Raw genomic sequence first — 25,327 nt, 5'->3', positions numbered from 1 at the left:
TTAATATTTAATATACATTCATTTAATGTGTTATTTTCTAATAAAAGAATTTACATTAGACTTGATTATTTAAGTATTATAAAATTTATAATTTATTTTTTTACTTTATAAATTTGATAATGCTCCTATGTGTTATTGCAATATTGTATTTGATTTTTATCTTTTAAAAAATTTATTTTATTTTTGTATGTTTTAAGAAAGGGCGAAAAGGATACTTCCGTCAGTACAAAATGTGAGGGCTAAAAGTTTTAATTTTATTCATCTTCCTCCTCGTCTTCTCCCTTCTCCCTTCTCCTTCTTCCTCCCTCATCTTCTACCATCTCAATTTCGTCAGAAATTTTACTGTGAAACCTCATGAAACCAAATCAACTTATCATGCTTCATCTCAATTTCCCCCACCAGAAGACACCAAAGTTGCAAAATCCCATAAACCCAAAACCATAAAAATTAAAATAAAACAACAAAATTAACCGTAAAACCCCATAAATCCAAAGCAATTTAACACACCCCCATTACATTTCCCTCACCACATGATACCAAACCTCCGGAACCCACCAACCCAAAACCAAAAGATTGAAACTTTCACAGCCAAACAATGTTAACAAACATCCATCACACAAAAGTAACAAAATTTGGCAAAACCTGGTTTGTTGGTGTAAGAGAACTCTTCCATTAGCATAAAGAAGAGAAATTAAAGGCACAGAATTGAGAGAAAAAAGAGGATCTAGTCTGTAGTTAGTGAGCCACCGGCGCACCATGTCGCCATAGACAAACCCTCTCGGCCTCTCTGGACTACCACCGCGAGAATCAAATCGCGAATCCGCTACCCATCACACAAAACTCATCCACACTAACCTTTCTTTTACTCCGTCTTCACCACCGTGCAATTCTTCCCCTTCGTCGCGCCCACAACAACGACATCGCCGTTCACGGCCATCGCATGGCACTCTCACTGCCGCATGAATCTTCGGTGTCTCACTATTGCACGCAATCGTTGCGGACTTGGGAAATTCCATCGCCGCTTCCTTTGCACCCTAACCCGAAACCCCCTATTTTTTTCTTTCGTCATTTCAATATGCTAATTCCTATTCAGATTGCAAGTTTTCCGGTGATTGGGAGGAGGTTTGCGACTGTTACTGGGTTTCGGATTGCGGAAGACGAGGGAAGAGAAAATGGAAGGAAGAAAAAGAGGAGGAAGACGGAGAAAAAGAAAATACTTCCATTTTATGGCAGTCTTTAATTATCAACACTTTTATTTCATTAATTAATCTAAAATGAATTTTTTAAAAATTAAAGAAATAAATTGAAAAAAAATAAAATAAAGGATCAAAAGTTCATTTGACCTATAAAAAATAGTATTTACTGTTTTGCGGTGCTAAACACATAATGCTTATATCAGTTATATGTTCTCACACAACAATGCTTGCTTATATTATAGAGGTTTTTTAACGTATGTTTTCAATTTTTATATGAAAATGATTGACACATGATGGTTGGGCTGAGGCATGTAAGGTGTGATGTGAGTTACACACAGGCAAAGTTATGTATTGAATTAGAATTTTAAAAGATTTTTTAATATTTTTTTAATATTTAATTAACATTTTTAAATGATATAAATAAGTTATTTGATTAAAAAAATTTAATTAAGGTAACAAAATTCGATAATGTATAATTATGATTTTTTTATAACTTTAAAAGAAATTGGTATTAAAAAATTATAAATTTTTATGGATTTTTTAAAAAGAATTTTGATGGGTTTCATTAGATTTTTTAGTAAAAAATATTTATCAAACAATCTTATCAAAACCCTTGAGATTTTTATGTATTTTTTTGTTTGTTTTTTAAATTATATTTGTCACTCTTAATTTTGTCATCCAAATAACTTAAAAATTTTTCAACAAAATTTTCACCCTCACCATTTTCTCCTACACCATTTAAACATGTCATTGAGTTTATCATTAAATAATTATAGTAATTTAAAAAAAATAAAAAACTAATATATAATTTTAATATAAGAAGACATAAACTTAGAATAATTTAGCAATTTAAAGATTAAAAAATTATATTGATTTTACTATTTTTTTTTATCAAAATTTCATTATTTCTTATTATTTTTTCACTAACTCTTATAATATTTAACGTATTTTAAAAAAATTACAGAATCCTTCTAAATCTTATAAGTATATAAATTCATTTCAAGAATAAATCTATTAAAATCAAAATTATCATAAAAATCTTGTAAAAAAAATATGATAAATCATAATATTTTTATATAATTTTTTAAATCAATAAAATTTTTTTATATTAAAATAATCTTTTAAAATCGTAATGCAATACATCCTCTTAGTTTTATTGATTTGGCTTATGTATAATGTATTCATGGGGTAAAGCCTTCTAAAGGTTCGGGTTTAGGGAGGTTTATGTGATATAGGTGGTCTTTATTCTCTGGTTTTTGAGATGTATCAACAATTTATGTCATGTTATATCAACATGTCATTGGTGGTCTTCATTTCCTTAATTATGTACTGTGTTATATCAATATTTGAACAACTTATATCAATATGTACTTAGATCAGTAGGAGCATTTTTGTTATATCTCTAGTTAAAATGTCTTGTACTTGTTAACATAGAGAAGATAGTAGAAAAGAAGAAAAAAGTTAGGATTCCCTAATATTAGCAATTGTAAAGTCTGTATAATACAAAACACAAAAGAATAATATATATAGAAAATAAAATGACTAAATTATCCTTAGCTAATATATGCAATATTATCTAACACCCCCCTTAAACTTACAATGCTTAGCAAAAATTTATCTAGTTCACATTCTACTCATCTTGAGGCTTAGCAAAAATTTCATCAACATAGTCCCACATTCTCTTGCCTTTCAAGAAAATTTTCATCACATAGCTCCAATATGGATAATTTTGTCCATGTAACTATAAAATAATTGATTAAAGACAATCATCTTTCTCACCCGTCATATTTGACAGACCAAAACAATAACAAAGTGCAACAACAAAAAAATAACACAAAAAAATAGATTACCAGATCCACCGCGACGGAACAGATCGAAACAAAGCTGCGACCGAACATAGAGAGTTGCAAATTGGAAACGTAATGAAATTGGAGTTGCGAAATCATAAAGGTATGCGTGATGAAACTAAGTCACGGGTCGAACAAATCAAAATTTAATCCACAAAAGCTTGTGTACAACGCTACAATAACTCTCAATCACAAATCAAACTCTTTGATATCATGTTAGCATAAAAAAAAAAAAAAAAAGAGACATAGTGAAGAAGAAGAAAAGGGGCTAAGGTTCCATAACATTAATAATTATAAAATTTGTACAATATAAGACAGAATATATATATATATATGATGAAATAACTAAATTATTCTTAACTAATATTATCTACTAGATCAAAATCTTCATTTTGAAATATATTAGTATTAGTTTTACATGCATCTAAGATCAATTTGTTACTCGTATTAAGATAAGTATATTTGTGTCTATGTAGTTAATGATTGCTACGACAGTAGGATAACAATGATTATTGTGGCTAGTTAGGAGCAGATATAATGTTAGACTCTGTTGGACATCTAATTCAATCAATTTAAGCTTTCTTTCTATTTTGGAGGTTTCGTTTTGTGCTATTCAACTTTAGCACGTCAGTATTAGCAACCTTAGCACAAAGTCATAATTCTGTGTGAACTTTTTTTTTATTCAACGAAGAAGATGAAGGCATAGAAAAACAAACAACGCAACAAGCAGAAGATATACTCCATTAATAAGATAAAGGTTAAATTAATTTTTTAATTTATTTGTTAGATTTAATTTGATTCTCTAATTTTTTTTTAAATCGATTCAGTTTGGTTATTTAGCCTAAATGATAAAAAAATCACCCTTTGTGTCGGTTAAAAATTGTCACTAAATGATGTTAAGCCTTCACAAAATATATATTTTTTAAAAAAATCGATTTAAAAAATTAGAGAATCAAATTGAATTAAAAAATTAAGAAATCAAATTAAATCGATTTTAAAAATTAAATGACTAAATTGAACAATAAATTAGAGGAAAAAAATAATTTTACCTAAGATAAACTAGTACTTCATTCAGCATGAAGAAATTACGATAATAATCACACATGGCTGGCGGTCTTTTTTTTTTTTTGTAGTTATTTAAAAGTAATTAATCATATGAAAGTTAGTTTTGTAGCTTCTTGTTGCTATATCCCAGTTACACCTTGTACCAGGTTTATTTTCAACCTTTTGAGGATAAAATATCTTCTTTGCATTGTTAAAAAAAATATAAAAGTCAGTCCATTAAATTATACACTAATTTAATGTTGGTACCTAAAAGTATTGTTGTAATAAAATGATAAATGAAAGTAAGAACCAAAGGTTTACTTCCTGATTTTCAGTAGAGTTACCTCTATGTGAAACTAAACGTTAAAATATAGAATTATAATTTGTTTGTAATTTCATGATATAAAAATAAAAATAAAATTATTCGATTCAAAATATATATAAAACCGAGGCTAAAATTGTAGTTCAATTGGCATCGGATAAAGTTTTAAATTTAATTAATACCAAAAAAAGTTTAAATTTAACGTATAATGATTATATCATGTTAATGTTAGAAAAAAACGGTTTAAAACTTGATCAGGAAGATGGATTTAGTTTAATATTGAAGGAAAAACATATTAATCAATTAGAAAGAAGTAATGTCGCGTTGACACCAATTCATGTAAAAGCTTGTAATGGTGTACAAGGATAGAATCGACCATTAGTGAAAGGAGATCCTGTAGTTTTAATTTCCTTCGACCTGCTAAAATATGTCTGGAACATGTAATTTTAATTCCCTTCGATCAGCTAAAATATGTCTCAAAACATGTAATCAAGATTGAATACATGTGGTTAAAAAAAAAAAATATCGTCTCCGTCGACCTATTATTAATCAAACAGATCGTTATACTTTTGACAATTATTGTCACAATTGACGGCCAACTACCGTAAGGTATGATGGGATTGGAATCTTATAAAGTATTTGAGTAAGAATCATATCTAATATAAGATACAGCAGTACACTATATTTGGATTAACTGGATAATGGATATATAAAGATGCATGCATGTATATAACTTCTTTCACGTATATATATACCCTGAAGTACGCATGATAATGAGATCAAATTTGCTTAATAAAGTAAACTGAGTATACTTTTTTTCATAATACTAAAATTGAGTATTGAGTTTTGTAGCTTGTTGAGTACTTGAGTATACTAAAATTGTCATTAATTTAAATTCTTTAATTCATCATCTTTAAATATATATATATATATATATATAAAAAGAAACCACATTATGTCTAAATATAAAGCTAGCCCGCCTGTAAGGAAGTGAGGGAAAAAGTAAACTTGAATGTCTGTCGTGTGTCTATATATATATATATATATATATAGACGAATAAAAGGGCTTTTCCCTTGTACAAGATGACCTAACCTAACCCATATATTCACACAAGGAGACAGTTCATCATAAGCCTACCATATTAGAACCATGCACTTTTCATCAAATTTAAGGGCTCGTTGTCCAAGTTATAGGGTGTTAGGCAAATAACTTAGTCCTGATTTTCAATACTCCAAAAATTGTTCTTACATATCCAGTTACTTTTGACATGTCCATTTTCAGCTGGCAGCTATACTAGAGAAGATAATCTAGGTTTTGTCTTACTGTCTAAAGACAGATTTCACAAGATCATCTTTAAACTGATACTATACCAAACTCGATTTGACCAATTATATCCAGCTAATTAAGCTTGTGGGTTACACAATCAATGCTATCCTTTCAATAATACTGTAGGTTGTTATTCTAGGAACGTTAATTATTACTCCAGCTCTTCTGTAATCCTACTCCTTTATTTTAACACGAATATTATATATCATTATTTTGAACTCGAACTATATCAACTCGTCAAAAAAATGTTTCTTATTATTAAACTTATGTCTGAACAAATCTGCATGGATGCAGGGAAAGAAAAGAAACATAGAGAGAGTGCTAATTAATTAATTTGTATGTTATTGTGTAAAAGAAAAGAAAAACCTTCCTGTAAGTAACTATTAGCTAGCTAAGATACACGATAATAAAACAACAAAAAGAAAACACATTACCAGAGACTAGCAACCTGCGTCTCACTTTACAAGTGCAAGTGAAAGTGCAGTGCTACCATGAACCATCGATGTATTTGCAGGTTTCTCTGAAAACACACACAACGAGAGACCCGATAAATTATTAGATTGTCCATACCACCATGATCCATACTAATTAATATTTACATATTAATTGAATGTTACCGATTTTTCCTCTAAATTAAATAACTTGCATGACTATATTACATAGAGATGGGTTGAGCCTATAAACACATATGGTGGTCACTACTCACTGCCTAATTTCTCCACACACATGTATCACATGGCACGACGTGTTCAGAATCAAGTAAAGCCTATGTAAACTTTAATCTTTTTCAACAAGATCGAACTCACAAAAGGGCTTGGTAGGTAGGTAGGTAGGTAGCTAGAGATAATTGAAGTACATGTCCGCAAAAATTATTAATTTCAACACTAGTTGGAATCATGCATCACTTGGCAGAGATCGAGAGAACTCCAAACTCCTTTGGTAAATATATAAATCGTACTTCCTTAAACACAGGAAGCCAGAACTACATCTCAACAAGAACATCTTTGCAAATTAGGAGACACATATATATATATATATATATATATATATATATATATGACATTAGAGTTGCCAAAAATAAACATAAAACGGGCACAATAAACTAGTAAAGAAAAAAGAGAGTCGCAGAATTGAAGGAAATAAAAAAAGATATACCATAACATATGCATGGCATGGCATTAATTAAATGGGGACTTAAGTGGCAGTGGCGGTTGCATTAGGGGAAGTGGTAACAGATGTTGCTGCTGCATTAGCAATGTTTTGTTGTTTTGGCCTCTTTCTCTTCTTCTCGTAGCTAACTCCTCTGGCCTTGGCCTGAAAATCACGAACATCATGCAAGTAGAACCTGACGGCGCGGGCGCCGAAGGGGTTGGTTTCGGCTCTGCCGCCATTTTCTTCGTAGGCGGCGCGGAGGCGGCCGATGAGGGCGTCGAGGCTGCCCCAGGCCTGGCGGAGCGGGCAGGGGCAGGGCGCCGGAGGGTTGGGCAGTCCGAAGAAGGGGCATGTCGGGTTGTGCACTTTGGTCTTCCCGAATTGGTCAAGGTACTGCAGGAATTCCAGCACGTGAGCCCCGCCGCACACCGCCATCGATAGCGGTGGCCGCTGGTTCCGCAGGTACTGGCAAAACGTGTTCCAGTCTCGCCGCTTTTGGTTCTCATACCTGCTAGGAGTAGTAGTAGTACTGTTATTACTACCACTACCATTGTTGTTGCTTGAACAAGTTACTATTGGGGATGCCACGCTCTCCATTGTTGAGATCTGATGCTTTCTTATTTGGATTTCACTTGGATCTTGAGGATAATGAGCTTGATGATGATAATATTAGTAGGTTCAAGTAGAAGGATCCATCGCTACCCTGCAATATAAATATATATCTAGATTTTATTAATTAAGTTGTTCTTTCGAGGAAGACTAGCTAGCTAGGGTTTTTCTGTGGAGTAGTAGAAATGAAGTGAAGAGGGTATATCATGGCTAGGAAAAAAGATGGTTAGATAGGGAAGCTAAGCAGTGCATTCTTTAATTATTATTTTTATTTATTAATTTGTGTTATATTATGAAGTGGGAAGATGGAGTAGTGAAAGGACTTGAATTGAGGGGTTTTTTTAATATATATTTTGGTTTGGTCTTGTGTAGTTTGTGATGAGGATTCTAAAGGATGGAGGAACAGAAGTGGCTGAAAATGGAATGATTCATGTGGGAGAAAAAAAGCTTAAAATTGATCAGGTAATCAAAAATATTTTCTTCCAGAAAAGCGCAAGAAAACTGAGAGTTGGGATGTACTAAGTGGAAGTGAGAGGGAGAGAGTGAAGCAGAAGGGTTAAATGATGACGAGAAAAGAAGAGGGCACTGTGCCCCCAAAACAGGACAAAGTTTGGCAGTGAGGATAGTGATGATGCTGAGCATAGCTGAATAGACATCTATGCACCTTCCTCACTCTGCTTATAAGCGCGTGAATATACCTACATTCTTTCACTTTTTTCATTTTCATTTTACTGCAAAGATGTGTTGTATTAGAATTTAAAAGGATTTTAAAATATTTTTTTTATAATTTTTTATGATATTTTATTAGGATTTTTAAATATTATAAATAAGTTTTATAATATTTAATTGAGATCTTTTAAGAAAAATAATAAAATCTAATAATATTTAATTAGGATTTTTTTATATCTTATAAAACGTCTTTTGATATTAAAAAATATATAAATTTCGATGAATTATCTTTTAAGAAGAATTTTGATGAATTTTATTATATTTTTTTATATAAAATATCTATCAAACAATTTTATCTAAATTTTTGAAATTTTATTATTTTTTTATTAATTATTTATTTTCTTTCATCACACATATTCTCTTCTTGTATCACCAAAGATGTGTCTTATATATATTTTTCTCATTCTTTTGAAATAAAAAATTTAAAATATATTATTTTCCTTTGTATTTTTTCCTTTATTTTATAAATTAAATTAATGCTTATTTTATATGTTAAGACTAACCATGCTTTTATTACACTATCTATGTATGTCAACTGCTCGACATTATTTTCGTGACTATCAGTCATCCACATGATTCAATAATCTTCCTACCAATTTTTCACTTTCATTCCTCCCTTCTAATACATTCTTATTGTTGCACCCATTTAAACATGTCATTAGATTTATCATAAAATAATTATTGTAATTTAAAAAAATCAAAAAATCAACATATAATTTTAAAATAAAAAATATTATTGCAATAAAAATTAGTATTGAAGGACATAAATTTAGAATTAATATAGCTATTAAAAAATTTTAAAAATATATTGATTTTACCTTTTCTTAAAAATAATTTTAAATATATTTTTAAAATTCACATAGTCCTTCCAAATCTTATAAATCTATAAAAAAAATTAAATTCTTATAATATAAATCTTTTAAATCCAAACTATCATAAAAATATTGTAAAGAAGACTGAAAAATTATAATATTCTTACATAATCTTTAAAATCCAATTTGCTAAAATAAATTTTTAAAATCCTAATTCAATACACTCCCATATATTTTAGTTTATTTAAAACTTTTATTTTAATTTTTTTTATTTCTTTCTTGTCTGTCCAGCGAATTCTTAGGTTAAATTTACCACTAAATTAGTAAAAAGAAATATATCTCTAAGTTTTTAAAAAAAAAATTGAGGAAAGGTAAAATTTCATTTTCAAATATATTTTAGGAGATAATTAAATATCATTCCAAATTGATTTATTCTCAAATATATTTTTAGAAGATTTACACAGAAAATCCAAACATACCTGTTGTAATAATTTGTTAAGAGTTTCATAAAATAATTAAATAGTCAATGAAATTATAATATTTAATATGTTGAAATTATTATAATTGTAAAGATGTTTTTAAAATAGTATTATTAAATATGAGAAAGTTATTTAAATGTTATTTACATCTTAGTTCACCACACTTAAATTATATATATATATATATATATATATATATATATATATATGTGTGTGTGTGTGTGTGTGTCCGGAGAGTAGTTGCACAGGGTCTTAGATTTTAATTATGAAAAATTAAATTATCAAACAAATTGGTTTTAAATTGTTGTATTCATTATTTAATATTTTAATTTTATAAGCATACAATTTTTTTGAATTTTTTAAATTCATATAACGTTAATTCCTCTTCTATTGCACCTTAGTTTCTATAAACTATTAATTCGATATGAATTTATTGTATTTAAAAATAAATAATATGAACTTAAACTCCACAGAAAAAAAGACAGCAAAAAGACAATTCAATATAAAGAACGATACCAGATACATCTAGTAATGTAACGTTTTGCTTTTTGATTATTTTCACCTTAATTTAAGGAGGCTCAATGGTTTTGTTTTCCTTAGATGCATTTCAGAACGTGCTTTTACGTTTGAAGTCAACATTGAGGTTTATAATTTGCTGCTGTTTCTGGTGACTGTGACGCCGGTGGCTGGCTAAAGAAGAAACAAACGTATTTCAAGGCAAATAAAAATACTAAGTTATATTTATCAACTACTTCACATTATATTTATTATTATTTATTCTTATTACTTTTTATGTAAAGCAAAATTAAAAGACAATCAGTGTCATTTTAATTTTTTTAATAACATGTAGTATACATTAGAGTAATTTTAAAAAGAAATAGAGAGATAAAAAAAAAGGTACAAGTAAACAACTACTAGAATATACTGTAGAAAGCTTTAAAAAACTGGAGATAAAAAAGCAGAAAGACAAGTTAATGAATTAAAGCAGAGAGTATTAAAAATGGTAAAAATGATGAAAGGTTTGTGTTCCTCTTAGAGTCGTAAGGAATAAGTTCCAACATTTGGAATCTCAAAACCCACGAATGGAGGCAGCCATGGGACTTCACAACGGATTGGTGGCTGTGGATGTGCCAGGAAGCCGGTAGCCAATAAATGGGTACATCTATTTCTTGTAATTAGAGCAATCCGCTACTGTGCCTCATCTCGAAACAATAAATTATTTCATTGTGTACGAATATTGTCTAAGCAAATGCTAAAATGCCTAATGCTAGTAAAATTTACTGATTTACTACCTCCCCCCCTTTTTTTACATACCAAGTTTTATGTTTTTAGAAAATTGCTTGGTAAATTTTATAAAAAAAATTAAATTATTTAATGTATTCATTTTTTTTTATAAATTATTGATAAATCTAATGTCATATGTTCGAATTATTTGATGATGTTAACCTAATTGATAAAAAAATTAAAACCCCAACTTATTAAAAAAAATTACATATAATCATTCCATTACACTCTTTGATAACAATGTAAAACAGAATTGTCAACTTCGTTGTCATTAGTCAACCACATTAGATACATAAACTAGTAGTAGTGACATTTTTAATTAGTTCTTGGACTTTTATTAGTCAATTTAGATTACAAACTAAAAGTAAATAAATAAATAAATCAACGATAAAAAAGATAGTAACTTCTTTAAATTAAATAACTTTCTTAATTTATATGAGAATTAATTTTATTTCAGGTCATGTGTGGATTAGTTAAATAGTTCATATATTACGAGACAAAAATAGTATAAAAATACTGATTATGTAAACAAACTAGTATAAAAATAGTGATTATATAAAAGGTACTTTGTCTTGTTTGGCCGTTTAGGCCCTTCCAGAATAATGAATAAATAAAGTTTAATCATTAAAATAGGAAATTTATAAAATAATTAGTTTTACTGGACATTTTAAATTAATTTATTTAGCAATAATATTTTTATTTCTATACTAAGTTTATTATATCATGCTTACACGACTGTTTCCTTTTTTTCTCTTCTTTTTTGTTGTTATGGAGTCTCTCTTTTTCTTGTAACATTAACTATGACAAAAATGTAAAAGAAATGCTACAAATGTGCAATGATCTCTAACGTTGAAATAGACATAAATTGATTACTTTGATTCTCTGTTCTCTTCATTATTGGACTCCGGAAACAGAAAATATGGCATCCGGTGTTTCATATCGTTGCTAGCTAAGCTTTGAGAATAGAACTCCTCCGCAGAGAAAGACACAACGAGTCTATAGTCCTACATATTTATCGTTTCTTTCTCTCTTTTCTCCTGAAAAAATTCTGGAGATAGTCTGAACCCTGTTTTTGAAAGGGCAAAAATTTTAATTTCCCCGTTCTCATGGATTCCGAATCACAGACTGAGAATAAAAAATGAAACTGCCCATAATACCTTCCTCTCTCTCTCAGCGCGTGCAATGTTCTTACACAAATGTATCCCTTTGGTTTGATCTGCTCAGCTTTTCCTCATTCCTTGTCTCCTTTTAACTTAAACTTTTTCGTGTGCATCTTAATACTGTATTTTTCTAATGGGAATACCCAAATTCATTCTTAAAAGTTTGAGGTGCTGTAATTTTAGTTTCTAAAAATAATAAAGTTTTAATTATTTATTTAATTCTTATAATTTTTAAACTAATTTATTTTAATTTTTATAATTAATTATAATTAATAAGTAAATTTTAATAAGTAAATTTTTTAATTTCTGAAGTTTATATTTTAATTCTTAAAATGTCTTTGTTGTTAAATTTTTTTAACTCAATTAGTTAAAATAATTTAACGCTATAAATCTTTTGAGAATTAAAATATAAATTTTATGAACTAAAAAATTTATTTATTAATTATAGAGACTAAAAGAAATAAATTTAAAAATTATAAGAATTAAATAAATAATTAAATCAATAATAACTTTCATAAAAATATCATATCCATCGTTTATTATAGTCTAAATTTTATAAGTCTTATAACTTAAATGATGATACTAATATATTTTTAAAGACTAAAGGAATAATAAATAGTTAAGTTTGAGAAATAAAGTGATAATATAAAATTTAATTTAAAATTTTTAGGGATGAATACTTTATACTTACTTCTAAAGACTGAAATAGTGGTTTACTCATTTGAATTTATGTTGAAAAAACTATAAAAATAATATATTTGTATGTTAAGTAAGTTAGATAGAGTAAGAGGTGGAGCTTTCATAAACTTCACACACACACACAAAGAATGTTAAACAAGTTAATTGTGAAAATTAACTTCATTGTAATCTCAGTAAGGAATGTAGCATGAGGGCCCATCTACACACAAGAAAGTCACGAAAACGACTGTTCTGAAATTGAACATCAACCTCAAACAAAGAATTATCAAAAGTGCTTTTTGGATAGAACATCGAATCAGGAAACTAAACCAAATTCATTGCATCATGTATTATAGGAGTTTTTTATTATATAAAAATTAAAAGATGAACAATTATCACCATGTTATCTTTCTATTAATTTCTCTTGCGATACACCTAGCTCAGTTGCTCAAACATGGGGATTGTACGGTGGTTGAGTATGGTTTAGGCTTTATAGGTGGTAGTAATTGCAGGACGTACGAGAGTGAGATATGATGCAAAGACAAAATCCTGGAAGGACCCGGCGCGGACCAAAGGGCAAAGGGAGAGTTTATAGCACTCACTCACTCACTATTTCTTCATTACTTCAATGTATTGTCTGCTACGTCACAGTCACCAGTCCCCTCCGTTACATCACCTGTTCCTTATTACAATTAATTATTCTTGTGCTTCTACATGTAACTGTAAACAATTTTTTTTAATAATTAAGAGCTTGTGTTAGTAATTTTTAGTATAAAAATTGAATAGATTATAATTATATAAGACCCTTTTAATATTTATCATTAGAGAAAGAAAAAAAATAGTAAAAGTTCTTCGATTTTAACTAATATATGTATGAATAACTGAATAAGATATATAAAAAAAATCATTTAAGTAACTTCATAAACAACTAATCAACTATACAATATATGTTATAAGGTAATATTAAAAATTATGTCTCAAATCATTAAAGTAATTGATGCTGTAACTATCGTGCTTCGAGAAAAGATACATAGCTCAATAACATTCAAATATAAAGTATAATATATCTCCTTATATTAAATTTTAGGGTTTACATGTGTGTGTATCATAATTGATCAATCTAATAGTATAAAAAAACATTATGTATCTCTTAATATTTTTTTATACTATTAGATTATTTAGTTAATATGATATGTGAGTTATTAGGTATCTCTTAATATTTATCTTTTGTTTTGATTTTTATAAAAAAAATATTATAACTTAAAAAGACTGGTCATGACTCATTGTCAATTTGACTTTAAGTTTATGGGATAATTCTAATTCATCTAGCTCGTTATGTTTAAGTTACCTAACAAGGGAGTTTAAAAGTCTTTAACCACGCAACTTACTTAATAAGGAGGTTAGGCCAGAGGTTAGGCCAGATTATCAATGTTGTATAACTGATTGTTTTTAAATAGAATAGTTTTTTTTTTTTGTTTTTTTTTCTTATTTACTTTCATTCTTTATATGGCTTAACTGTTTCTTTCTTTCTTACCAAATACACTTGTGAGAGAAAAAAAAATCGACATATAGAGGATTTATATTAGACGAGTATGTTATACGAAGGACCTTTAGTTGTTATTTATTTATTTATTTTATAAAAGTGCTTTTATAATATAAAATAAAAAAGTGTTTTTTTATAAAAGTGTTTTTATAAACAAGTAAAAGTGTTTTTATGAAGAAAAAATTAATCTCTCATCTCTATTAATTTTTCATTTTAATATTTTTAGTTTTAACTTGAATTTTAATATTATATATATATATATATTTATATATATATATATTTATATATATATTTATATAAATATTTTGTTATTATAAATTTTATTTATATAAAATAAATAAAAATATATATTTTGCATTGATAATGTAAAATAAATTTACACAATCATTTAATTACAAATTATCATATATATAATAATCATGATTTTTAATTGATTAACAATATAAAATTATTATATATTTTTAATATATGACCCTTAAACTCAAATAAATATTTATTACGTACAATACACGTATTAAAATATTAATTTATTTATAATAAAATAAAATAAAATGATAACATCAAAAGTTATCTTATTATCTCTTTATTGTAAAAACATATAAATACAAATTTTCAAAAGAAAAAAAAAAGGTGAAACCAAAGCATTGGAAACAATAACTTGCTGTTTTGTAAAAAGCAGACACCTGGCCCATTACTAAACAAGGAGTCAAGAAGCATGTTGACATGTTGTTTGGCATATCTAACTAGTCTAACTATTTCCTGGTTGGTTTTCTTGTCTTTAAATATCATTAAAACTGACTGTAGAAAACGTCTCTCATTAACATCCAAAATTCCAAAGTGTCTTCCGAGAAAATTCTTAAATTTAAAGGTGCTACTATCGTTGCATACACAAGTTACCTACGTTAAAGGCAATTTCCCATCAGTGAAATCAGATTTAACAAAACAGAAAAGAAGGGACTATACTCCATTATAAGGTGGAATGAAAAGAAAAAGAGAGATAGAGAGAAGAGAAATATGAAGAAAGGAGAAAAAAAAAAACAACCGATGGAAAAAATTAGCAGAATAGGATGAGCTTAGCCTTCATATATATAGACTAATGTATACATTCTGTAATTACATTAATAATAAAAAGATATTGTATTAATATTTAATTTAATTTACTAATGATCTAAATTAATTTTTACACTGATAAAGTTACAATATAAATTCATAATAATATTGTGATATACTTTTTATAAAAATTATGCAAACAAAAATTAATTCAACGTCAAGTTGTTAGTATAAGAGAATTTTATTTTTTAAAATAATTTTTTTCATACACACGAAAATCAATCCATACATATTGTTAGAGAATCAAACTATTATCAGTATACTTAAAAAAAAAATCCAATTATTGATCGAACTGTGTTGTGATTCGTTGGTTTTACACTGTAAGCTGTAGTTTATAGTAGCTATAATATATACTTATGAAGTACAAGTAGCCTCCCTCCGATTAATATATGTGGTTGGAGCCCCACCAAACCCTGCACGGATAGGGTTGCCTTTAGCGTTTTACTTGCTAATTTCTACTTTCTGCAGGAGGTGAAGCTTAATTAGGAAATGCTGAATTGCCTCTATGTCGTTAATACCATTTTCAACGATGCAATTTAAGTAATACAAATTTAAGTAACTTTTAAATAATACTCTTTTAAATGACTTTAAAATAACAAGAAAATATTTTTTTTATTCATTTGATATGTTTTTACTGGTAATTCTTAAATGATCCCCCTCAAGTGAATTCATTTAAATAGCAACATAACTTAAGTTACTACTAAAGTTGTTTTTTCTCGTTTGATATTTTTTATATTATGTTTTATTTCTAATTCAGTTTTATTATTTAAATATCAACAATTTTTTCAATATCAATGAATTCAACGAGATTTCAATCTAAAATTTCGTTCAAATTATTCAAAAACTCCTGCTATTGGAATGATTCTAATGGTTTTTTTAAATAGCAACTAATTAATATGTATGTAATAAAATGCATAGTTTTTATTTTTTAAAAAAAATTGTTACATACTTTTGGAAATTAATTTCTCAAAATTATACAACAAAAACAAATCCACTTTAAATTCACCAAAAAAAAAAAAACAAATACACTGTAATTATAAAAGAAAAAAATTTCCCCATAGTGTCTGTTAATACTTAATATAACTTGTCGGGATTGCCATTTTCACGCGTGTAGTTACTAGGTAGTCACTGCGTTTTTTAGTTAAAAAACATCTTTTTGTAAAATAAAAAGGCAAAAAAAAAAGAGGCAAGCATGTTGTGAGCCCACAAGTCTTGTAAGTTGTAACGTCAATGCTTTTTTGAAATGACACAAGAGTTTTTTTTTGTTTTTTTATTTTTTAAATCTGATTGCTGGACTTAGAACCAATGTTAGATTATTGGCAACGTATCTTCCTATAATGATAATACTGTGTTTGGATCATTTCATATTTTTATGTGATACTTTTGCTTAATGAAATCTTAATCTTTAAGTAAAAATAAAAATATATAATTTAAAAAATAAAGAAAGGCATAAAAAATGAGATATGATAAAAAAAATAAAGATAAAAAGCAAGGTATTTGAGAGGTAGAAAATGTTTTTTTTGTTATTATTAGGCCAAATGACCTATTTGGTTTATTTGCTCCTTTATTTTTTAAAAGTTTTGATCATTTTATTTTTTAAATAATTTCAAAGTAATCCTTTTATTCATGAAAAATTAACGTTATTAATAATTACAAATATTGGGTGGTTAAAAACCGCTAAAAATGTATTTATCAGTTTCTCTTTCTCCTTCCTCTTCTTCTACTTACACAACCGAAATCTTCTCTCAAATTCCTATTCCCAAAATCCTAACTCTTTCCTAGTATTAGTATTATACCTCCACGTGGTGGGGGCGACAGCCGTGATAGCCTACAGATGGGTCCTAGAAGAAGTCGAAGTCGCTAATCATCATAGCACGGGGGAACACCAACAAGTTTCGTGTCCACATCCTTAAAGTCGACAGTAGTTACAACATCTTCCTAATCATCGCCAATTACGTGCGTCGTCGCTGACATAGGATCTGTATCCTCACTGGCAGCGGAACAATCACAAATATGAGTCTGTGGAAGCTAATGTCAATAAGTGCGATGGTCACACTTCACAATAGGTTTGAGTTATTGTCCCTGATGGGATCGTTCCTTCCTCTGTCGGCATTGTCAGGGACAACGAGTCTCAACATATAACGTTGTGATCACCACTAATCCTTTCTTCCCCAACCTCAATTTCTCTAATATGTTTTTGTTTCATTCTTTGAGGTTTATTTGTTGGCGTTTAATAATTTGATTTTGGGTTCTAGGGGCTTTGAATGTGTAGATTTGATTTTGGGTTTTTTTTGTTCTTTAACTTTTGATTTTGAACTATCAATTCTTTGTGGATTTGCTAAAGGGTATATATGTGCAGTTGTTATTGTAGTTTTCTGGGTAAATTCAAATGTTAGACTTGAATTGTTGTGGTTGTCATTAAGTTTGATGTGTTTTGAAAATGAGAAATGATTTAATTTTGAATTTGTAATAGATGACATGTGATGGATCATAAAGCTTTGAGATTTAAGAGGAACAAGAAATACTATTAAGGTTATGGGTTTGCAAAGGAAAAAAGAGAAAATGAAGATGAAGATAAAAAAACTCACCCTTTGTGATGATTGTTATCTGGCAATATTTTTATTTTATTAATGATGTTAACTTTAGACGGATGAAATGATCATTTTGAATTAATTTAAAAAGATAAAGGATTAAACTGAAAAAAAGAAGATAAAACACTAAACAAGTCATTTGGCCTTATTATTATTTTTAATATTTATTATTATTATGTTAAAGTTGAAATATAATATTGGTTTTCATAATACAATGATTTCAAGTAAATTTATTTTATTGTATTATTTCTAATTTTTAAAAAGTATGTGTATTTTTAATTTTTGAAAAAATATGTATTATTTTTATTAAATATAAGACTAAAAATAATATTTAAATTAAAATTAAAACTAAAAAATATCTTTAAGGACAAAATTACGTTTTATTCTCAAGTAATTTGATTTGATTTTATTAAATAAATTGAGTCTATAATTTGCAACGACATTCATACATAACTCTATATATAAATTAAAAAAACTATATTGAAGAGAGCATCTTGATGAGACATTTTCTAACAATTTTTTTTTAAGAGTTTGTCTTCAATAAGAGAGTTTTCAGCCATAATTTGTTCTTTTTATATTTATTTCTAAATTAAGATTTAATATTTTCTAAAGAAATTATCAATAAAGTAACCTTATATATATATATATATATATATATATATATATATATATATTACAATATAAACCTTTGTATATAAAAATTAGAATAACCATATTAAATAGGAGGGTTTATAAGATTGTTTTTTCAACGATAAAATTTTTAGAAATTTGTCTTAATCTCTTTTTTTTCTTTATTTTTAAATTAAATTTTAATTTTTTAAAACATTATAAACCGTAAAAAATAATCACGTATCACTATATAAATTGTTTATCATAAATTTAAATCATAATTTATATGTTAAATAATATTTATTTGTTATAATTTTTTTATTCACGAGGAGAAAAAATATATGATAATTTCATAATTTTTGCTGATCTATCTTATTTTATAACTTCATTGAATTTTCTACTATATACTCTTTACACTCAATTTTTCTCTTTTTATTATTTTAACCAAACGAGAAAGGCATGCTTTCATTAATTCAAACCTTTAAATAAACTAAAGAATAAAATTTTGTTGCTAACTGTGAGCTCAATCTCCAGTGATCGAACCTTTGTCACTACTACTTGGCCCACTACATTTCTTCCTCTTTATTTATCTGAAGATTATATATTAAACCCTAGGTATGGAACAAGCACCTACTTTTGCTGCTATTTCTCTGCATGAGATAGTAATTAAATGTGTACGAAAGGAAGAATCACATTTTGCTCGAGATACAGCTAGAAAAGAATATTAAAGAGTATGCAAATTAAGATTCCGTAAAGGCTTCACTGTTCACTGTTCTACCACTGCAGACTCATGCTGAGAAACTTTTGGATTACACGTTGACATCATATATATCCATATATGTCATGTTCAAACCTTTTTACAAAGGTTCCTGTTTATTCACATGATCGAATGGAATTTGATCTTTAATTTGATTATTAATAAATATAGTTATATATGCGGCAGAAGGTTGCAAATTTCAATTTCGTCCACTAGTTGCCATTTTCATTTCGAACTCCATTGACAGCTTGCTACAACATTCAACAAAAGAGATCGAGTCTCAACTTTCATCTTCTAACAACGCGAAATGTATGCCAAATAAAAGTCAATGAACAAATTAAACACATTATAAGTAAAAGTCTAATAATGCATATATGTTCTCGAATTTCAAAGAATAAAATAAAAAGAAAATTTGTCGCTTTAAAAATAAAAATAATTTTGAGTTCTTCTCTTGTTACTAGTATCCAAACATGTACTAAAAAGAGTAGGGTTAATGTTAATAATAATGGATTCCCAGTCATCACCTGAAAGCACGACAAGGCGTACTGCACGTCACTAGCCGATATTTGGTGGTGGAAGACAATTCTCAATCTGTGCAAAAAGTAAATATTGTCATCAACCTCTTCGAAACAATTAGCATAAAGTAATACTGCAATGGCTATTTGATAGTACTACCAAAACTCATCTAAATTAATTAATTGCAGATTAAACAAATAGTAAGAGTGCAAATAAGACCTTGATGAGCCCATTGGCATAAGAAGGATACCATAGTCTTCCAAGTCCTTGCATAGCTTTGCTGCTGTAGCTCGTGAGCCCTCTTCAACTTCAACATATATCTAGTATATATCAAACATTATTTGTAAATGGCCGGTCGTCGTTAATTAATACTTGTTTCAAGCTAAGTATCCACACACAAAAAAAAAAAACTGTTTAATTAATAAGGGATAGCCTGGTCTCCCGATTACACATATTAATCATCTAAGTTGCTGGCCTAATAGACTAATTAAGCAATGGCATGGAAATTTATATAGAATATCAAGTATCAACAAAGTAATTAAAGCAACAATAATGCTAAATACTCACGATATTGGTTTCCACAGAAGAGATATCCACTCTCAGTCCTTTAATTTCATTTAATCCATCTAAAAACAAAAAGGACAAAATTATATGAGAACAGCAAGTGAAATTTAGGGGGGAAAAGAATAAAAAAAAAGATGTATATAAAATTGTAATTCTTCGAAAAGATAAGGACAGTTAAAATAATTGTATGACATTTACCAGCCAAAAGTTTAGCTTTATTGTGATCACTTTGTAGCTTTCCAACATTTTCCTGCAAAGCAACGAGTGCCGCAGCACAAAGGATGCCAACCTGCCTCATTCCACCACCTAATGTTTTTCTTAGCCGTCTAGCCTAAAATAGCAGATGCATATATATACTACTTGACTTAGTATCAAGTTTCTTTCAGAATATATATATATATCGTTTATTGTAATCTAGCCACCAAAAGATTAAGTACCTTGGTGATAAAGTTATTGGAACCAACAATAACAGATCCAACTGGAGCACCGAGGCCTTTTGATAGACATACCTAATTCATATATTCAAGGAATAATCATAAGTTGGTTAGTTCGATTATTATATAATAGGATATAGGTAAAAAAAAGTTTGATTTGAATTTGGTAATAAAATTAGATTTCTAGAACTTCTATGAATAAGATTAGATAGCTAAAACTGCTAAAGTCAACAGATCATACTAATGTTTGTTTGTCTTCTTTTAAAAGAAACAATTTGAGTTTAGTATAATTTAAAAGATTATTAAAAATGAAATTAATTTTTTATTAAAGAAAAATAAAAACAACTTTTGCATAAGTAAATTTCATAGGAGTTTTTCTCTCTCCCTTTTTTTATATTTGAAATTTCAAATGCTTTTAAATTGTAAATTAATTTTTATATTAGAAATTCCAAATGTTTTCACTCATTCATTACCCAAAAAAATTTAACTTTAAATTAAAGTAATGTTTAAGATAAAAAAAACAAAGGTTCTCTAAATCTTGAAAAATGTTCCTCTAAAATGAAATTGTTTCTAAAGTGATGAAATTAATTTGATCTAAATATATTGCGATAGCCCACTAGGCACTAGACTAGCTAATTATAATTTAAGCTAGACACAATCTTATTTACTCTTTTTAAAAATAGGCTTACTTCAGAAGAGCCTTTCCATGAAACTTGTCCAAAAAAAAAGATAAAAGAGAAACACACCGATACTGAATCAGCTGCTTGAACAAGCCTATCCACAGGGACACCTAGTGCCTGTAAGATTTACAATAAAAAGACATGCAGATGTTATTCCAGTATTGGAGTACTACAACAGTAAGAAAGTGCAATTAAAAAAATCAAAGTACTCACTGGAAAAAACAAGAATTCGGATTCCCTTCAATCAGGAAATGGAGCATTTATATAGTTACTCAAGTCAGAATCATTAGATAAGGATTGAAAGATTTAAGTTTCATTCTCAAAAGTGCATCATTGGATCGACTTATTTTTAGGAAATAATTACTTATTTCGATTGAATGCTTTAAGTTACTTCTTGTGAGTTATTTTAACCAATTATTTCCAGAATTAAGTTGAATTGAACAAAACATACTATAAAAATAACCAATTCTTTAATGGAGATCTTTTGCTGACACAAATACATGTATTCATAGAGCATATAGTAGAATAAAGATCAATCTTACGTTTCATTATTGGAGATTTTAGACTGACAGATATTATTCCCACATTTGTAAGTATTCAGCTAGCTAGGTGCATTTTTCAGGCACAAATTTTTCTTGATTTGCAGTGATTTTACTTAAAGTTTTGTGAACAAAATCAAATCATAAGTAAACAAAATTTACTTACAACTGATGCATTAAATATTCGGGCTCCATCAATGTGAAGCTTCAATCCATGTTTTTTAGCAACCTCTCCTACTCTGTCTGTATATTCAACTGAAAGACATCTACCACCAGAGCTACAATCAGGAAAAAAAAATACCAATCATTCTTACTGCTTATATAAAGGATATTTAACCAATTAATGTACTATTTAGAAAATTTTTGAACAGCATAATTGCTTACTTTCCATGAGTATTTTCCAAGCAAATAAGCCTTGTGGTTGGATATACTAGCTCCCCCTTTGGATCTCTGATGGCAGCCTCAATCAAATGAATGTCCATGGTTCCATCTTCATTGTTTCTAACTGTTGTTGGATGCACCCCTCCAAGGGTTGCAATGCCGCCATTCTCATAAATGTGTATGTGGGAATTGTCTCCCAGAATAACTTCACTTCCCCTTATGTCACAATGCACAAGCACTGATATAAGGTTGGCCATAGTGCCTGATGGAACAAAAAGTGCACCTTCCTTTCCCAATATCTTTGCCATCTCTGTCTCTAACCGAAAACAAGAGGGGTCACGGCCAAGAACATCATCATCAACCTCAGCACTCGCCATAGCAGCTCGCATTGCTTCACTTGGCTTGGTTACTGTATCTGACCGAAGATCCACTATCCTAGGTACCATTTTCTCTGGCACCAAAACAAGCCCAAAAGTAAATGTTATGTGCCATTCTCATTATTTGCATTTGGTGCAAGACTAGAAACACCAAATCACATAAACAATTTTATACAAATTAATGCTTACAGTGACATTTTTTTTTTTTGGCAACCATTGTTGGATTCAAATTCCATAATTAATAGACATTTTTGGGGGAAAAGGAAAAACCCAAGTTCCCTATGATTACACTACAAATGATCATAAAATAGTCTCCATGAACAAGTTCCCCATGGTACACTACAAATGATCTGAAAATAGCTTCCATGAATTTGCAAGAAATAAAATGGGGGAAAATAGAGCATTTACATGCTCAAACTCCTCGCTGAATTCAAGTTGAGCCAGAATTCCATAAAATCAAATTACTTTTTTTTCAGAATTATTGCCCAGTTTCCTATTTACTAAAGCCACAGGGTGATAGATTAGCTAATTACTCTCAATTTAATTAACAACAGTAAAAATCACAAGAAAATATATGAGCACTGATATATAGCTGCAAAGAACATGAGACAAGCAAGGCAAGTGGCAAATACTACTGTGGTTTTCAGCTAGTGAATCCTAGTTACGAAACATGGAGTTAATAATGCTTTCTTTTTCCATCATACAGAATCAGTGGCAGAGAAAGGAACAGAGTCAAGGGAATTAATTACCTAGATACTCCAACAAGATTGCAAGTAACCCAAAAAGTTAAGTATGACTGAGGCAACGGTGTCTGCAGTACACACTTATTCCAAGAACTTCGTACTGAATTGAGGAGGATGGGAACAAATATGACTTTAAATACTATGACAACATGAGGAAGAAGAAAGGAATCAAATTGTTTTTTGGACCATTTCAACAACAACCGATGGATAATTTTTGTTTTTTATTTATTCAAGTTGTATTGTAACCACAGTGCAGTTTCAATGGATTTCTCCACCAACTATTGGTTTGTCTATATCCATTTTGTCAGTTTTCATGTAACGGATAAAAAAATAATTCCTTATCAATGTATAAATTCTACTATGACCAGTAATAAAATAAAAAAGTCACCAAAAAAAAAATACGACCACTAATAAAACTAATAGTCTACCTGTTTAGTCTTTTTTATTATTATTTTAAATAAGAGTCTATCTGTTTTTTTTATCCGTAAAAGTCTATCTGTTTAGCCTTATTGTATAGTAAATGGTTTGTTGCCTTTTTAGTTTTTCAGTGTTAATATTCACGCTAAATTTTATAAGATAATATTTATTGTTTCAAATAATTATTATATTTATAATATTCAATCGTAAATATATTGTCGCATATAAAACTTACCATGAATATAAATCTATAATAAAAATATATTACCACATTGATTTTACAATTTTTGTTATTATGTTAAATTCATGCAAATCTTATTAAAGTTTTAATGCAACAGAATGTCAAACTTATTCTAGAATGAATCAACAATGAATATATATGAGTGATATATCACCAACAAAAATAAACAATGGATAGATTAAATAATAAAAATAATATTAACTAAAAATAAATTAATAAAATATCAAAATAACCCTGATTTTATATGTTTCTCATGCTTATCCTCTCGCTCAGTTCATTAACGAGAGGATGTCATTCTATTTTTTTAAGAGGATGTCATTCTAGAAGTATCGTGTTATACATAGATGATAAATTATTATTTTGTTCTTGGTCAAGAAATTGTTATAAATGGATAAAAAAAATTGTTATGAATTGATTATCTTATGAGTTATGACTCGTATTTTGTGCTTTATTTTATTTTATTTTATTTTGGGTCAAAGAAACATTTGTTGAAAATATCCAACAAAGGATCATTAGTTTTTCTTTTTTACTGAACAAAGGATCATTAGTTGTTGTACTTCTTTATGGTTTTGTATGAATGTCCTCACCATTGATGGGTGTGGACTTTATTTTGGTCCATGTGAGAAAACTGTGTTCGTTGAGTTAACACCCAACTAGCCAACGCGAACTGAATAACCTTGGGAGTTTTCCATATAATGTTCACATTGCCACCAGATCAATATTTTCAGGTATTTCTTCAATTCTAACTCTCGGGATTTCTCTCAATATATGGACTCACCTTTTTTCGCGTATGACAACAAAATTTGTCCACCTTTTACTTTTCATTTTACCTCTTTAAGTTCTGGAGAGCATATTCACAGACTGGGTACTATGTCATACTTGGCCATCCCTAACAAAATCGATACCACCAAAAGCCAAACACTTTTCATGTGTCAAATGTTTTTATTAATTTGCTATATTTATTATCTAATTTTTAATATTATTTTAATTAATGACATCACATCATATATTTCATCCATTCTAAAATAAAATTATATTCAATTAAACTTAAACTCAATATTATATAAGTTTTTCAGTTTCAGGTTATTGACTCACGTGGAATCGACAAAACCATTGACACAATCTTCCTCCAATCTGAATTATACAACTATTCTCTAAAATTTCAAATTTGTAGCACAAAAAACAA

General features: G+C 28.4%; 2 protein-coding genes across 5 annotated transcripts; both read right to left on the bottom strand.

The window, feature by feature from the left end:
• Positions 1 to 6,657: 6,657 nt before the first annotated feature.
• Positions 6,658 to 8,125, bottom strand: LOC114407739 (protein LIGHT-DEPENDENT SHORT HYPOCOTYLS 1-like). The gene has a single exon (XM_028370956.1). It carries the CDS (start codon positions 7,483 to 7,485, stop codon positions 6,931 to 6,933), a length of 555 nt encoding a protein of 184 aa, XP_028226757.1. The 5' UTR covers positions 7,486 to 8,125; the 3' UTR covers positions 6,658 to 6,930.
• An 11,061-nt stretch (positions 8,126 to 19,186) lies between these two features.
• Positions 19,187 to 23,668, bottom strand: LOC114407737 (probable low-specificity L-threonine aldolase 1). Of its 4 annotated transcripts, none has more exons than XM_028370955.1 (10): positions 23,490 to 23,668; positions 22,367 to 22,814; positions 22,149 to 22,260; positions 21,510 to 21,560; positions 20,767 to 20,838; positions 20,528 to 20,618; positions 20,333 to 20,391; positions 19,985 to 20,085; positions 19,774 to 19,840; positions 19,187 to 19,543 (listed from the first exon to the last, which is right to left on the bottom strand). In XM_028370955.1, exons 2-10 carry the CDS (start codon positions 22,807 to 22,809, stop codon positions 19,475 to 19,477), a joined length of 1,065 nt encoding a protein of 354 aa, XP_028226756.1. In that variant the 5' UTR covers positions 22,810 to 22,814; positions 23,490 to 23,668; the 3' UTR covers positions 19,187 to 19,474. The 4 variants fall into 4 exon arrangements, with proteins under 4 accessions (XP_028226756.1, XP_028226753.1, XP_028226755.1 ...); XM_028370952.1 differs by having other exon boundaries at positions 20,528 to 20,660; positions 23,490 to 23,664; XM_028370954.1 differs by having other exon boundaries at positions 19,187 to 19,497; positions 20,528 to 20,660; positions 23,490 to 23,662.
• Between the last annotated feature and the right edge of the window lie 1,659 nt (positions 23,669 to 25,327).

This window comes from Glycine soja, chromosome 3 (genome assembly GCF_004193775.1).
Source record: "Glycine soja cultivar W05 chromosome 3, ASM419377v2, whole genome shotgun sequence".
Classification (NCBI taxonomy): domain Eukaryota; kingdom Viridiplantae; phylum Streptophyta; class Magnoliopsida; order Fabales; family Fabaceae; genus Glycine; species Glycine soja.
Note: the sequence above shows the minus strand (reverse complement) of the source record. Positions and strands in the feature narration are given on the sequence as shown.

Bases quoted from the DNA above. Each gene is read 5' to 3' on its own strand.
- LOC114407737 (XM_028370952.1), bottom strand. From the start codon at position 22,809: ATGGTACCTAGGATAGTGGATCTTCGGTCAGATACAGTAACCAAGCCA. The intron at 20,839-21,509 runs GTGTGTTTCTCT...TATATGAATTAG, and splicing joins AAGCAGCTGATTCAGTATCG to GTATGTCTATCAAAAGGCCT. The intron at 20,086-20,332 runs GTGAGTATTTAG...GATATATACTAG, and splicing joins CTTCTGTGGAAACCAATATC to ATATATGTTGAAGTTGAAGA.
- LOC114407739 (XM_028370956.1), bottom strand. From the start codon at position 7,485: ATGGAGAGCGTGGCATCCCCAATAGTAACTTGTTCAAGCAACAACAAT.